At 52.1% G+C, this 16,004-nt stretch overlaps 6 protein-coding genes across 6 annotated transcripts; 2 read left to right on the top strand and 4 right to left on the bottom strand.

Annotated features, from left to right (window-relative positions):
- Positions 1 to 5,296: 5,296 nt before the first annotated feature.
- On the top strand, positions 5,297 to 7,174 carry Z517_06698 (uncharacterized protein; the record flags this gene model as incomplete). The annotated part of the gene is made up of 3 exons (XM_013428437.1): positions 5,297 to 5,882; positions 5,950 to 6,515; positions 6,569 to 7,174. The coding sequence occupies 3 exons, from the start codon at positions 5,297 to 5,299 to the stop codon at positions 7,172 to 7,174; spliced, it is 1,758 nt and encodes a 585-aa protein (XP_013283891.1).
- A 505-nt stretch (positions 7,175 to 7,679) lies between these two features.
- Positions 7,680 to 8,340, bottom strand: Z517_06697 (uncharacterized protein; the record flags this gene model as incomplete). The annotated part of the gene is made up of 2 exons (XM_013428436.1): positions 7,680 to 7,796; positions 7,972 to 8,340. The coding sequence occupies 2 exons, from the start codon at positions 8,338 to 8,340 to the stop codon at positions 7,680 to 7,682; spliced, it is 486 nt and encodes a 161-aa protein (XP_013283890.1).
- A 630-nt stretch (positions 8,341 to 8,970) lies between these two features.
- Positions 8,971 to 9,864, bottom strand: Z517_06696 (uncharacterized protein; the record flags this gene model as incomplete). Its single annotated transcript, XM_013428435.1, has 1 exon — positions 8,971 to 9,864. One exon carries the CDS (start codon positions 9,862 to 9,864, stop codon positions 8,971 to 8,973), a length of 894 nt encoding a protein of 297 aa, XP_013283889.1.
- A 691-nt stretch (positions 9,865 to 10,555) lies between these two features.
- Positions 10,556 to 11,704, top strand: Z517_06695 (uncharacterized protein; the record flags this gene model as incomplete). The annotated part of the gene is made up of 1 exon (XM_013428434.1): positions 10,556 to 11,704. One exon carries the CDS (start codon positions 10,556 to 10,558, stop codon positions 11,702 to 11,704), a length of 1,149 nt encoding a protein of 382 aa, XP_013283888.1.
- Positions 11,705 to 12,541: 837 nt separating this feature from the next.
- Z517_06694 (uncharacterized protein) lies at positions 12,542 to 13,714 on the bottom strand (the record flags this gene model as incomplete). The annotated part of the gene is made up of 1 exon (XM_013428433.1): positions 12,542 to 13,714. The coding sequence occupies one exon, from the start codon at positions 13,712 to 13,714 to the stop codon at positions 12,542 to 12,544; it is 1,173 nt and encodes a 390-aa protein (XP_013283887.1).
- A 907-nt stretch (positions 13,715 to 14,621) lies between these two features.
- Z517_06693 (uncharacterized protein) lies at positions 14,622 to 15,869 on the bottom strand (the record flags this gene model as incomplete). The annotated part of the gene is made up of 1 exon (XM_013428432.1): positions 14,622 to 15,869. The coding sequence occupies one exon, from the start codon at positions 15,867 to 15,869 to the stop codon at positions 14,622 to 14,624; it is 1,248 nt and encodes a 415-aa protein (XP_013283886.1).
- Positions 15,870 to 16,004: the final 135 nt, after the last annotated feature.

The raw sequence follows: 16,004 nt of genomic DNA, 5'->3' as shown, positions 1-16,004 counted from the left end.
CAGCAATTTTGGACTTTGGAGGAGAACGAGGGACGACAAGCGAACTTGGGGAAAGACGGGAGTCCTTCAGGAGCCTGAGAACTTGGTTCTTTTCGGGGAGAAAGCGCTAAGAATGCTCCACAACTTCCCACAAGGAAATCTTCCCAGTGTTGGCAAACCGCTCACCATCATAAGCTCATGAGTCGACCTCACAGTGCTGCGGTGGTGCGTGTCCCTGAGGTCGGAAAGACAAGTGGCACCATAGCGGGTCGGAGAAGCCTTGAGGGAGTACATGATAATCAGTGATTGGTGACTCTGATCAAGGACCGTTGGATATCGGAGCGGGTAGGGCAATAGTGGCGGCTAGACCGCAACGTGTGCCGACAGTCAGGGATCGGTTCATTTCAGCTTGACCTCAAATCAGTCGAGATATCTGTAGGAGTGCTCCTTGTTGGTGAGGCAACTATAGAAAGTAGATTGATGGTTCAATGAAGCATTGGATAGCCACGTTTTGTTGGAAGCGAGTTCTGAAGTCTCTTGGGTGTTTCTTGTAGGCAAGTGACGTGCTTAGCGAATCCTTGTAGCCCAATCAAACCTTCGAGCGAAGGGATTGAAGAACGCGAGGATATCAAACGAATTTTCGTCACGCAGGAAGACACCAAAGCCGTGGGATCGCGGTAGACGAAGGGGGATTTCTACCCAGAAACAAGCAAATACTCGTCTCCCTTCAGGGGCATATCGAGTAAGCGTTCAGGGATGCCATTGGTGCACCATGGAGACCTAGGATCCTGCGATAATTTAGCGAACTGAACACTCCACCGCCGTGAATGCAGAGTCAAGGTCCTTCAAAAACCTTCCTTCCGAAATACTAGTGTGCTGTAGTAACTTGACAAGCCGAGGAGATGGGACATATTTGGATAGAGTGAGAAGCCCAGATGCATTCTCGAGCAAATAGAGTCAGAACTCACGATCGGCCCCGATACCTCTGAGGAACAGCAGCCTCAGGAAACCAATCAGTGGACCAGTGGAGGAAGAGGGCTCTTAGGTTCTTGCAGTGACGCTCTGATTGGGCCTGTGCTCATTGCCAGACAAACCCGGCCGTTGAAGCCGTTGACACTCGGCCGGTTTGAATTCATGCAGACGTTGCCCATCTGCAACGACAGGTCCACTATCCACGACCCTCAGTGCCACTGTGAAGTGTAGTATGTGAACTGTTTCAATAGTCGACAGTGGATGTCGCCAAATTTTCAGAAAATAGACGATTCTGTATGATGATTGGGTTGGCTGAAAAGACAGGCTTCTCACAGTATTACAACACCATTGGCTGCAGGTTCCTTGCCACAACAAGTCTCGCCAGCCAAAGGTATGTTCAGGAACCTGAAACGCATTGTTATCGACCACACATGGCAGACAATGCCGATCCGGGTCGCTCTGCTTGGCTCCACCGAGTGGTGTGATTTTTCTTCTTCGCAGCAAAGCCTTCTTGCGCAGTTCCATTTCCCTTCTTTGTTCCCGCCACAGTCGCCGAAAGTTCCTAAAACACAAAAGTACCTGTACGAAGTGAGCAATCCTGAAGGCCGAGAGACGATCATTTCCCTTTACACGACTGCTGAAAGACATGGTCGGAGACGCCGACCTCTGGTTATGTTGATCGTATCCTGAATTAGCATCTCGTCTCATGAAGGAAGGATTCGAAGATTTCTTCGTATAGGCACGATGCCGAAATTGAGTGTACAGGGCGCGGAAGTCTGCTTAGCGCGAACCGCGCCCAAAGCTAGCTAGAGACATGTGGGAGGGCAGTATCGCCTGAGGCACAGCATGGTGGAGAGGTCAGGGAAGCGAAACGGCCAGTGGCGAATGCATGGGGCTTTAGAAGAATGGGCTCAACAAGTTAGATCTGGGACAGGCTTTGCGGACGGGGATGATGGGGACAATGGTAATTAGCTCGAATCAGCGAGGCCAGTCGGAAAGCTGCCACGGAGTCAGAAGAGAGCAGGGGGGAAAGTGTCTCAGTCACCTCTTGGCCTGTCGATAGACGATACGGGACTCTGTAGCTCTAATTATGGCATAGGGATAAGGAATTGAACAGACAGTATTGAGTATTGGAGAAAACTTCCAGGTGCTGCTGATGGACTGATTTAGTGTATTAGGCGGTCACAGACAGGGGGGATGTTTTCAGACAACAAAAGACATTCATGGGAGCCTAGCTGCGAAGGACTTTCCATTTCTTTAGCGATCAGCATGTTCGAATATAGGAAGTGGAAGTGATAGTCAGTGATGATCATGTGGATGAAGAAATGAGGTTGGAACAAGGACACTAGTGGTGCCAAGCCTATGACGCAAGCCCCGGGTTCGCTGGATAGATTTTCCATTCCGAAGATCGCTAGACTTTCTGTGGCAACTCCAACAGATGGGAAATGCACAACAATCGCATCTTTTTCATTCTCCATATTTTTCTTTTTTCATCGGGTCGAGCAGGACCCTGCTCCGGAATCCTGGAGACACCCTGACACCCTTGACACCCGGGCTGCTCAGCCACAGGCAAACGTCCAGCCACTCATCTGGAACACATCGTCGGATCTTCTCTCTATGACCCAAGACAAGTTCGTTCTGTGGTGCCGTTTCCGCCACATGATCGACATCAACTGGAGAAACATTGTTGTTGCCACCCAACCTTCGACCCAAAGGACCATTCGGACAGCATGCCACGAATTCGGGCCAGACGCAAATTGCTGATTGACACGGAACAGTCTGTACAAGGTGATGATCAGATTTTTTGACCGTTCCTGCGTCGTTCTAACAATAGCAAGGCTCGTCGTGCGTAGCGATCGTCTGCCGATGATGCCATTCTACCGTCATACTTTAGGTTGGGGGACAAACGGGCAGCAGTTATTCGGGAAAAAAAAAAGTGTGTTCTTATCTGTCCCAGAGGTCATGGAATATCCCTGCGCCGGGCCTGCCTAACGGCGGTCTCCAATACAACACCCTCTGTCATCTAAACACACAGAGACGCGAAAAGATTTTCCCGTCCATTGCGGGGGCTCCTCCGATTGTATTGGCACTCCCACTTCGTAGCCGATCGCGTGAACGCCACAACAGTTCCAAGTATGATCTACACCGAGGCAGCATTTGTCACGTTTGGTTTTTGCGGTGAATACAACAAAACGTAAGATAAGCTTTGCTGTGGTACATGCTGGATAACAACAATCGTTTTGCAATGACGTTTCGTACCATTTGGTGTGATTCTGAGTGACAATCAGACTGTGGCAGTTCTCGACAGTTGTCCACTTGCAAGGAATCCAGATCGCCGCAGAAGCCGAACAGTGGAGCAGAAACTCACAACGTTCGGAGTGTGGCTTGCCTATCCTTGGACGGTCCAGAACTTCCCAAAGAGCTCAATTCAGGATCTACTTTGCGCCCACCCAGGCCCCAACCTCCCACAGGTCGAAAGAACCCAGCACCACCCAATGGTCAGCTGAACTCTGCACCGCACAAATGTAGCTGCTGACGGTACCCGACACTGACCCTTGACCGGAATATCCTAGTCGTCCCAAACATGCAGGACCGCCGCCTTTCCGTCTGGCATCACCCCGTCCTAATGGGCACGCAATCACTACTGCAAACAGGCTTCACACTATTAGGTGGGACCTTGCCCGCGGTCTGTGCCTATTGTAATAAGCGACGGACAGGCGATTCACCTATCTAGCGAATTACAGCCCATGAGGCATACATCTTGAGACTTCACTACCCCTGTCGAACGTTGCCACACTTTCTAACTCGGGCTTCGTGGCTTAGCGGATCCCTTTTGCGGACTCCCTTGGTATTCACTGGTATTTTTCAAGTCTTCTCTTTTGAGCTCCTCCTTGCCTGCCAATACCATGATCCGTCGTCGAGGTATACGAACCAGGTGAACAAAAATCCCTTCTGGATCGCCCAAGGTCATGGCCGCACTAGCTTCGAAAAGGACAGATGAGAGAAAAATCCACGCAGCCAGACCACGTCCCCCACTGATCCACATGCCATGCAAAAACAAACGTACGAAGAATTCCGTACCAGCTCTAGCAGCCCTGCGGATCTCACAGGTTGGAGGCCTCCCGTTGTGCTGTTCTGTATGCGAACCCCCGCTAGGGCACGACTTCCGAGCGATAGCTCAGGGCAAGAGCATTCTTCAGCCACTCGTGGTCTGACGGTAAGTTGCTCCCTTGGGTCCAGATCGATTACTCTGTACCAGCATTGGTGGTCGCGCATTACCGCCGTCTTGTTCTATATCCACAATTGTCCCTTTACTAGTTCACAGTATCGCATATATGATCCGAGCCAATACACGCTTTCTGTTTTGACCGTTCCATCCACCGTTGACAAACCACTGACTCTGCAGTCTGTTCGTTTCGCTCCCGGGTAAAAGCTCCCTGGAATATTCTCCTGGTGAAAAAGAACTATCGATCCTCGGCATCCTCTCAGTCTCGGATATCGCCAAACCGTTGGTGTCTTCCTCACTCCTGATCATCTACGCCTTCGACAAGGGCTCTATCCCCGCTACCCCCAATCATACAGTGGACTCTTCCATCAGCCACCAGCTTGAAGTGGACCCTGAAGCCGTTGTCGAATTTTACTTGCTATGTGCCAAAGGCTTGAGTAGAATGTGCGTCGCTATGGCCCCCCCAGTCATTAACATCCATGCCGCTCAGGCCAGATATGAGACACGGTTGGACATGAGTCTTCTTCTCTCACCAGAGCTCATCTTTTGCGCACCATTACTCAGACCAATAGTTCTGACTGCTTCTCTGTCTAGCCCTCTGAAACACCCTCGAGGACCCTTGTCAAGCACGCTCATTTCCAAATTTGGCGCCGAGCTGGCTGTTTCATTTCCTTTCTCGAATATACGAACAAGATAAAGGAGCCCTCAACAGAATTCCTCTGAACAACCAACGAGATCATTCGGATCTCTCCTGATCCGTGCTCAGCCTCCTGCTCGGTTCGAACAAGATCGACTTCACTTCTAGCTTAGGTATACCTATTTGAGGTACCATCTTTTGGCGCTTAATTTGTTTGTGTCTCACCATTTGGGGCAATATGGACTGACCGATGGCTGTCTTCTGGGTACAGCACTACTATACACTTCCCGTTATATTTGAGGGTTTCGGTATGGGCGACGAGCCTCCCCTTCGACAAAATCCCAGATTGCGTGACAGCGACGAGCATCTATCAAGAGGTCACTTTTCCCCCAGTGTTGTGGTCGACAGGACTGACTTTTGCAGAGCGGCCTCCACAAACGTCTCTACCCGTTCCGAATCCCCCTTCGGGACAACCCGCCAATATGGAGTTCGAACCATATCCTCGACAGCAGTTTGCCATTGGAAACTTTCCAAGCACGGCAGGACTCGATATGTCGAGTGTCGCGGCGGCATTGCCAGAGTACCAGATGCGCCATTATCAACAGTCGCCATATACCCAGCCTTACCAACCCTCCGCTCCCACTAATCCATCCGTCATGTATCAGTATCACCAAGGGCCGCATTTTGCAGGTCAGACTGCCGCTCATATCAACCCCCCGTATGCTCAACAGTACCCGTCGCAGTATGTGCAAGGAACTCCGTCGCGGCAGCAGCAGCAGCAGCAAGGAGCGGCTTATCCGCAATTTGTTGGCAACCTAGGAGGCCCAGGCGGCTCTCAATCGTACCTAAATCAAGCGTTTATGGTACAGCAGCCAATGATGCACAATCCAGGAGCGGCTGGTCAACAACATCCGCATTCACAGTTTTCACAACCACATGGGACCGCGGGCTACGTTTCGCCCTACGGCTCCCGGCTGCCAACCGCCTATCCGGTGCCACAACTGCGGCTCGACAATAGCCTTGCACAGTCTCAGGCAGCAGGAGTTTATCCACAATCAAATTCTCAAGGTATGGAAAGTCTATAACCGCGTTAAGGGGTCTGTGCGTGAACTGACACATCTGACCTGCATAATAGTCAGGAGATCTAGCTCAAATTCGTCACTACAGACATCCGTGCTCAGAGGTCCTCCAAGGAAACCAAGGCAATCTGGTCATGCCCTCTGGGTTGGCAATTTACCCCCCGCGACACATATAATTGACCTCAAAGATCACTTCGCAAGGGATGCGACTGAAGAAATCGAGAGCGTCTTCTTGATCTCGAAGAGCAACTGTGCCTTTGTTAACTATAAGACCGAGGCTAGCTGCGCAGCAGCGATGGCTCGCTTCCACGACTCGCGGTTCCAAGGGGTGCGACTGGTTTGCCGGTTACGGCGTGGAAGTTCTGCAACAGCAACATCATCGCAAACTGCGAGCCAACAACCAACGGCATCTACCGAAGCGACAACCGAGGCCGATACGGCGCCCAATGAAACATCGATGGTTGACGGGACAATGACAACAGAGCCAGAACCCATAGAGAAGGTGAAGGAGAGGTTCTTCGTGGTAAAAAGCTTGACCATTGAGGATTTGGAGCGCAGCGTCGTCAGCGGAATATGGGCAACGCAAGCCCACAATGAGGCCGTGTTGAACAATGCGTATCAGGTAAGTGTGAAGGCTGATGGGAATGTATCGACTTTGCCATTGACAGATTTTAGACCGCAGAGAATGTTTACCTCGTCTTCTCGGCAAACAAGTCTGGCGAGTACTTTGGATATGCGCGGATGGAATCGGCGATCGGCGACGAGGCCGCGGCGAATATCGAATACCAGCCACGACCGGAGACGCGAGAGCCTAGTCCAGCAGACCTGCCTTTGACCATACCGACACCGGCTACGGCGACCGCACCCAAGGGACGAATCATCGACGACTCGGCTAGAGGGACAATCTTCTGGGAAGCAGACTCAGAAGGGAAAGAGAAAGAAGAGCAACACACAGATGATGACCCCGGCAATATTTCAGGAGAAGGCTATGAATCAACCAGTCCAGCGACGCCACAGACTTTTGGGAAGCCCTTCAAGATCAAGTGGATGTCGACGGATCGTCTGCCTTTTTACAGGACCAGAGGTCTTCGAAACTCACTGAATTCGAATCGTGAGGTGAAGATTGCCCGAGATGGCACCGAGATTGAACCCACTGTCGGCCGGAAGCTGGTGAATATGTTTCATCGTCCTCCTGTGGCATCTGCCAGCCCTGGTGCCACTCGACCACCGCAACCTCATCAGGGGCCGATGGGGGGGATCATGTACGGAAGGAGTTATTGATGTGATGTTTTTCTTTAGGGATTGCCGGTTTCGTTTTTTTTTATTTTATTTTGACAGATTTTGTCATTGTGATGTTTCATGTTTGTACGACGACATGATGCGACGACAAGAAAAGCAAGAGGAACGTCAACTCCGAGCAACAATATTCGAGTCGCCTCGCAGGGCCACCGACAACATTCTCTTTATCTGGTTTATCCTCGCTCTCACCGCCCTTCTACTTTCCCACCGAGGGACAAAGAACACGAAAACAACTAAGCTTGGCAGGCCGAGCCTTCTTTCAATTCATTGTGAATGGGGGGTTTAAGTCACCGACGTTGAGATGAAGAGAGGCTGATCTGGGGAGGGACTTTTGACAGGTGCAGAAACGGCATGAGGCGAAGGAATGAGGGTGATGGACACACGCCAGACCGCGACACAATTAGTTCATGAAAGCGGGTCTTTGTTCATGGAGAGAAGGGGGAATCTAGGATTGACAATTGCTCTATCTCTTTCTCAGGTTGAGAATTCATCGACCTCTCGAGTCGAGTTCCTGGACCAGTTCCACAAAGTCCTCGTCGCCAGCTGCTGCCAGTTTGCGAAATTCGCCCATGTTTGTCTTGAGCCACTCGTCTTCCTCGCCGACCTGGATCATGGAGATTTGAGTGACGTGAGTTTGTAGGGGGGGATGAAAGAAAAGATGCCAGAGAAAGCGAAGCTGCCTCAGGCTAGGTAGGTAGGAAGGAAAGAAGGAAGGGAGTCTGGTGGGAGGTTTCGACTCTCATGATAAGAAATGTATGGGTGGTGCGTCTCACACTCACTTTTGGCCTGGCGATCCCGCACTCGACAGCCGTCGTCAGGGCCGCCATCACCCATACCGTCCTCAGTCCCAACTCGCCTTCCCTCCCCACGATGTCCTCCCACGCCTTGATCACGTCCCGGCAGTGCTCGTCGTAGAGTTCTTTGGACCGATGCTGCTCCCCGGCCCGCGTCCGCAGTATCACCCGGTTGTACACGGCGCGCCGCCCGTTGCGGAACACGACCTGCCCCGAACAGTCCGTGTACCGCACGTTGAGGAAGAACCGGGGCGTCCGGAACCGCGTCGAGTGCAGGTCGGTAAAGGCCCTCGCGAGCCGTTCCTGTTGGTCCGCCGTCAGGGCGACGACGTGCTCGACATCGTACAGAGGCATGGTTGGTTGGATGCCTAGATGCCTGGATGCCTAGATACCTAGATGACTGGATGATGTGATGTGACCTGTGCCTTTCCTTTTTTTTTTTGCCCCCCTGGTTGTGTCAAGCTATGTCACGGAGATTTCTCTCGATCGTGCGCGACTAGGAAATAGTAGACGAATAACTATTATAAAGTCACATTTCCACTTGCTGAACGCTGAGCGCTGAGCGCTGAACGAGGTGCTTGTATACTAATCAACGAAGACATGTCGCAGTGGTTTCCGGGGGACAACGCCGATGATGAACCGCGATCCGGGTACAAATTGCATGGTTCATTGGTCATTGGCCAGGGGAGGTTGGAGATTTATTAATTATTGTTATTTTCTTGGAGTCAGGCTCCTTTCTTTCCAGTTACTTCACAAGATCACATGTTCCTGAACGTCACGCAGCGCTACTATGTACGAGGAGTACTGCGTCGATAAGGATCAAGTGTGTTGTTGCAGGGTCGTTGGGGTTCGGTAAGAATCATTGTGGAGGTGTATCAAGAATTGTCGATTCAGGCTACATGAACTCCTCGTTTGATCTCATCCGGTAAAACATGCTCTTATATCACACGCCCTGCTCGCATGGTGTTGCTGGATGACTGTCAGTCATTTGACGGCATAGATTTGATATGAAGCCACCCATTCATTGAAGTCAACCTTGCTGACAGGATCGCTATCATTTTTCTCGACGCAACAGGCGCCCGCTGTGCCGCTCTCACAGCAACTCTTCGACAGGGTCGCCTCCATACAACAAGGCGCCGCGACCTCCGCATCATGGTAGACGTTCAAGTCCTTTCCGGTGTTGATAAAGACAATGCTATCATGTTGAAACCCAGCCTCCTCCATCCAATGTCGATATTCGTCAACCAGGCTTGCACCCGCGACGCAGCCCACCAGCAAAGCTGCGTCTTGTCGTATATGGTCTGGCATGGGCTTCTTTGCGAGGAGATCGCTGATTGCGACCCGCCCACCCGGCTTGAGGAGTCGATAGATTTCCCTGAAGACGATAGGCTTATCTTCGTCCGGGACCAGGTTGATGACGCAGTTACTGACCACCAGGTCAATTGAAGAATCTCGGAGGGAAATCTCCGTGATTGGTGCTTGGATGAATTCCACCAAGCTCTCGGGCAGGTTTGTCTTCGTGGCATTCTTCCTCGCCAATGTGATCATTGCTTCACTCCTGTCGATGCCATATATCTTCCCACTCGGCGAGGGACTTTTTGCCAACATCTGCTTGGCCGCGATCAAACAGTCAAGCCCTCCGCCCGATCCGAGGTCAACCATATTCTCATAGGGCTGAAGGTTCGCTGTCGCGAGTGGGTTCCCGCATGAGAGGCCAAGGTTCGTCCCGGTGGGGACGGACGCCAGGTCTTCTGACGAATAGCCGAAAGATGCTGCAATGTGAGTGCTTTTGGATGCCTGGACTTCACTAATATCGGCACGTAAGGCGAGGTCGGAATACTTGGTGTTGACAGTCTGATAAATGGTGGCGGCGTCCATTGTTGCACGAAGCTCGATACAATGTTGACAAGATTGTGCAAAGTAGGTTGAGGTGGCGAACTCCTGGGCTTTCCAACGTGACACGTATTGGAATAGACAGTGTCCCGATCTGGAGGTATCGTGCTCAGGTTTAATACATCAAACGGTGTGTCACGGCCCAGGAGCTATTGGCCCGGCATCGTAGGATAAGGACCCGCGTACAACCAGTACTGATGCGGTAACGGGAAATATGCAATGTCATGGTTGGGTAGTTCCGTCACAGCATAGCGAGACACGCCTCATTGGGACAACCAGTGGACAATCGAGGACGAGGTCAACACATGGCCATTGAGTTTGTGGATGAGAAGGACATGGAAAAACAAGCAGCCGCTGGACGAATCAAAGCGCAGGGGTGACAAGCTCTTGGCGTCTTGCCGCTTTAGACGTGTTTGTGCTGTTGTGGTGGTGCTGCTCAAAAAATGACGCAAAATCGTTTTTTCGTGCCGTCGCTGCCCGCCAACGACAATCCTCCCTCCGACCAACCAACCATACCAGTTGGCTTCCAAACAACTGTGGCCACGTACTCATGTTCATGTTGATGTTGTAAAGAGCGCGCTTCTGGCTCGTTGATTCATCAACGCGGATGATTATTGATCGCGACTCTCCACCTCAGAGCGGAGGCACGCCGCGGATGAATAATGAGCCTCACATCATGGGCTCTTATACACCAGTGGAGATGAGCGCCCAGGGATCAGCATTGCGGCCAGACTCGAGTTTTCCTCCCATAGCCATAGATCCTTCGCGATCAGTGCCGCCAATGGAGGCCCCCCAAGCCAAGCGCAACACGATTAACCAACGGCGCTGCCGCGCCCGCCGACAGGTGTACATTGAAGACCTCGAGCGCCGTATACGCGAACACGAAGCCCAAGGCGTGCAGGCCACTGCAGAAGTGCAATTAGCAGCGCGCAGGGTTGCGGAGGAGAATCGTGTCTTGAGAGAGGAAGTCAAGGCTTTGCGGGAGCAGAACGAAATTCTACAGAGGTCGTTGGCCGGGCGTTCTAGCGGGTTTCCGCAGAGGGAAGACAAGGGGGACGGTCCCTCCTGTGATGATGGACGACGGAAGATCAGACGCACCGGCCCAACACGGAAGAGCCGTGTGTTCGACGGAAAGACATTCGCACAGGGCACTCCCTTTACGGTCATGCCAGCACCACCAAGTCAGCTTCGTGAAATAGCCGCCAAGCCAACCAGCAATAAAATGACGAACTCGACGACAACTGTGTTTTCTTCACGACCTCCATCATTCGTATCCGGACCGCCTCCGAGCTCGTTCAGTGTGCACGACGTCGCAGCAGTCAACGGCCAAACGCACGAAGACCGTATGTGGACTCCACTTGTTGAAGAGGCAGACGATACCCCGGCGCTGATGCCTTCGCCTCCATCTTCGAATTTCGCCACCTCCGACCTTGATATATCGTCAACCGCACGTCATCCATCTTCCACTCCATCTCCTACCGTCTCTCCCGCCCCATACAGGCAAAGACTCTGCGAGCCGCCCCTCACGGCAAACAGCACGCCCTGTCTCGAAGCCGCCCTCATCATTGCCAGTATGCGCGGCGTCCCTTGCGACGACGTCAAAATGGAGACCGAAATTCTCCCCGAACTAGGCTGTCACGGACCTCTCGCGCGCCCTCAATGCATAGCGCCCGAGGCCTGCAGGATGGATGACCGTCAATACAACGAGCGTAGATCCGAGGACATTAGTACCACGGGCACCGGCGGGGATGACACAAGTTCGGACCTATCCAGGTGCGTCGTCGACAATGGGCGACTATTCGGTATTCTCGCGCGGGAAGGGTGACGTGGTTCGTGGGGAAATATATGGAGAGAGGACGAACGGTTACTCAAATGGGTTTCACACCCCTTATTCTTGCCGCAATAGTCAAAGAAAGATCCAGTACAGTAACGGTACCAGTAAGACCAGTGCTGGCGGAATGAATGATGCCCCCTCTGTCCTGTCCCCCGCCCAGGGAGGTGTGGTTACACGGGAAGAAGAGGGGAACAAAAAAACCAAAAGAGAAGAAAAGAGACACCATCCTTTTAGTCTGTATGAAGGATTTCTCCCTCGTTAGGGTTGGGGGAGTTGTTTCTTTCTCGGTATTTAGCCTGGGGATTTGGGCCTGGGAGGGTTGGGTGGGTCGGGATGGTGGAGGGATTTGGGGTGTCTATTTTATCTATTGTCCGTCTGCTAGAGCTAAATACTAGTAACTTGACAGGAGTTTATTTGTTCTCGTTTCCGGAGCCCGGTATCGTGAGGTATTAGTATGGTATGGTGTCACCAGCACCTCGTATAGTACAGTAGTATAGGACGTACCGAGTACGAGGTATGTAGTCGCTTGGCTAGGTACGTACATACGTCCCCAGTCACTTTAAGCCCACCACCACCACCAGTTCTTTAGCAGAAACATGAAGAATCTTTTTCGCATCACTTGGAAATGAATGGCGCATTGTCTATTCTGGTCGCGCAACTAAATCTAGCTTCTATGGCTAGATTCTCTCAGGGTATCATTGATTTATCTTCATCCCTTGACCTGGTCCATGTCCGGTCAAAGTCAACCATACACATGAGCCCGGCATTCCACATTTTACATGGTCAAATGCCGCACTCTTCAAACAAAAATTTCATACCGATAGCTCACTAAGCCCATTTGCCAAGTAGTGCCATCAGTCCGGCACCGAGACACATGGTGACGAACGCCGCCATCACCGTTTGAATGCTCGCTTTTCGCATCGAATTGCTAAACATAAACTCATGGGCCATCAACTCCACCAAGCCCGTGTAAATCAGAATGCCAGCAGACACCGAGTCAAAGATGCCGTTCACGATGAGTGTCGTCTGTGAGTTGGGAGGATAGCTCTTCCTCACACCCAGACCGATGGCGATGGCCAGAGGAGTGCTCAGGCCATAAGCCAAGGCCAAGATGTATGGGGTCCATCGTCGACCCTTTGGCCACGGTGTTACCGCCAGCCGGGATCCCAGACCCAGACCCTCAAAGGTCTGGTGGAATATGATGACGATAAACAAGGTGTTGAACTCGCTGCCGGCCACAGCAAGCGTCAGTCCGATGAAGACGCTGTGAAAGATGATGCCGAATTCGAGGATGAAAATTGCAGTCATTTGTGCTTTGTAATCCTCGAGGCTGAACGGGTTGGCCGCCTCCTCAATTTCACTGTGTTCACGGACATGTCCCAAGTGATCTTCTCCAGGCACATGCGTACTTTGGGCCCGAGATACACGAGTAGATAGTGGCATGCTCACGGAGATGGGATTATCTTTGTACGGCGACGAATCGGCAGCGTTCGTCATTTCTGTGTTGGTGGTGGACCTGTCAAGGTCGAAGGGAGGTGTGTGGGTTTCGTTATGGCTATGTCCATCGTCGCCGTGGTCATGAGCATGTCCACCGAAATTGCCGTATCTCATGACCATCAACTCAACAAAGAAGAGTACGAATACAGTCATCAGCACGATACCTTCGACCCATGAATATTCCGTTATGGGTCCAGTCAGACATGGATCGGTCAATGCCTCGTTGGCAGGAGCTAACAGGTGGATGAAGGCGGTTGCGATAATGACTCCAGACCCAAAGTACTTGCAAATGAAAAACACCCAGCCGGGCACTTTCAGCCCTTTGTGCCTGTTTGCAAAGATGGGGAATGCCGCGCCTATCGACGAAGTGACCCATATGATGAAAAGCGCGGCTACCCGTAAGCCGATGCGACCATCGTACTCGTTGCCTGTCTCACAAGCTGGGGCGGCTTCGGATTCATCTTGCCGAACAATCAGATCAACCAGGGACTCGAAGCTGGACATTTCGGCGCAAGAGCGAGCGGAAACGGCTATCAGCAGGTTGCGGCCCTGTAGCGCGGCGGGCTGAAGCTGCGGGCAACCGCACAAGGTATGTGAGGTGTGGCTGGAACAAGTTAGATCTTGTATACGTGAGCAACTCGTGGTTATGCGCCAGCTGAGGAGCTGAAGACCTTACCAGGCGAGATCCCGAGCTTGCAGAAAACTCGAATGAGCTTTGGAAGATACGGCTAGAGTTGACGGAATCCCACCAGATGCAGATCCCGGATGATAAGATGGAAATGTACAGGCTCTATAGGACAGAGCACCAGCGAGAGCACCTCTTTCTGTTTCTTTTGGAGGTGGGATAAAACAAAGTACAGGTTCTTCCACCCCTGCTCCTCTGGAAGAGTGAGAGAGAGGGAGGGGAGGCAGTCACCGTCAGGATGCAACGACCGTGACAAAGCCGACTCCAGTGAAGCAGACAGAGCAAGAGTGGCACAATGGGGGGAAATGAAAAAGTGAGGACCTTAAGGTGAGGGAACGATGAAAGGCAGTTGGAGCATTATTGGACGAGCTCGGCGTCGAAGGACCCCCACGTTATCTTTGATTGGGTCAATGTCGCATTTTGCAGCATGGAATCGGCAGGTACCCGTCATCGCCAGTCAGCACCTGCCCAATCTTAACCCTGTTCATCCTGACGGGCCAATCATAGTTGGCTGATTAGACAAGGCTGATCTCTTGGCACCCAGCCATCTTAAGGTCCTCATTTTCTCCAAGATTACACTATCCCATTTGCGGTAACATTTAGCTCCAAAAAAGGAAGTGTCCTGCAATGTGAGTTCTGACCGATCTGGACTTGGACATTATTCGATCTGTGCTATACTTATACATTGGATGTGGAAAGATATTACCATCAACCTCTTTGAGGACATCACAATCCAAGAAGGACACCCGCTTCGCCGAACCCACGCTTTCGAGGCGCTGAGCGCCCCCATCGAGGCACAGGCAGCAGACCTTGATACACCAACCACGCTGCCAGTCCCATCATCGTCATCGTTGACGCGACCACCCCCAGATACATGTCTCGTTGTTGCTGGAGCCTCGCCAATTGCAGCTGTTTCTCCCGGTATCGTTCTCGTCCTGTTCCATGCGTGTTACCGATTTCCGAAACTCCATGCAATGATCCTATCACAGGGATAGAACTAATACACCCCTCAACCACCGCCTGTAAGACCCGCGGGAAACTCTTGGGAGCGGGAATTCGCCATGGCAATGACAACTGGGCGACATCTCCTGGTTTCCGTCCCAGAACCAAAGTGACATCGATGGGCGGACCAAACACTTCCGCAACCCGACTCTTCACCCATTGGTTTAGGTCATGATGTTTTGTCTGTAGAGACTCCCGCAGCCATCCATGCTCCAGTGCCGGTGTCTGCATCAGCGCCAGATAACCGAGGGCCAGACAGTCAGCGCTGGAAACCTGTCCACCCAGTAGCCAGCTCTTCTTCCCCAGCATTTCACTTAGAGGCTCAAAGAAATCCTCAGTGACAGCGTCCAGTCGGAACCGGTTCTTTTGCTGGTGCCGGCCCAGTAGCCCCGTCACCGTTTGCCTAGGTTTTCTGAGAGACTTTGGTATGTGCGCAGTTAGCCCTGCGTCCGCCTTTTTATCCTCCTCTTCTTGCGTACTGTCCACATCCAAACTGCTCAACCCCAGGTGTTCTGATCTCTTCTTCGCTTGTGCGCGCCATTGGTGCGGTAAAGCCCAGCTGTTCGGCCATGTCAAGATATCGCTGAGAGCTTGTCTTGTGTGGTTGAGGTAGTTGTCACTGCTGACGTATAGGCTGAGATCGAGAAGAGGTTGGCCAAGTGAAGTGATCAAGGCGGAAAATGCCACGCAGTCTGCTTGTTGCTGGGCGCTGAGGTCTTTGTCTAGGTCTTGTTCGCCTTTGGAGATATTCCGAAGGTAGTCGACGATGTTGGCGAACCCAGCGACCCAGGTCTCGCCATCGCGCAAGGCAGGGAGTTCTCCCAAAGGACTGACGCGCGCATCGCTTGAGGGAATCAGCACCCAGCGGTCAGGTTGCAGGCATTGACGGAGGTAACAAATTGTAGCTAGACATTGGGCGTCGATAGAAGGGAGCTCAAATGCCGGGCCCCAGATATGTAGTTCAAACACCATTTTCGAGCAACATTTTCTGCCGTGGTTCGAAGAAGAGGTTGACCTGCGTGGCTTTCTTGGGTAGAATTGCAGACTACCGTTTGGGGCCTAGTCGGTACGGTGTACCATGCTCGACGCGAAGTGCAAATTGTTCTC

This window comes from Fonsecaea pedrosoi (assembly GCF_000835455.1).
Source record: "Fonsecaea pedrosoi CBS 271.37 unplaced genomic scaffold supercont1.4, whole genome shotgun sequence".
Taxonomy (NCBI): domain Eukaryota; kingdom Fungi; phylum Ascomycota; class Eurotiomycetes; order Chaetothyriales; family Herpotrichiellaceae; genus Fonsecaea; species Fonsecaea pedrosoi.
The sequence above is the reverse complement of the archived record's forward strand: the minus strand, read 5'-3'. Positions and strand labels throughout refer to the sequence as shown.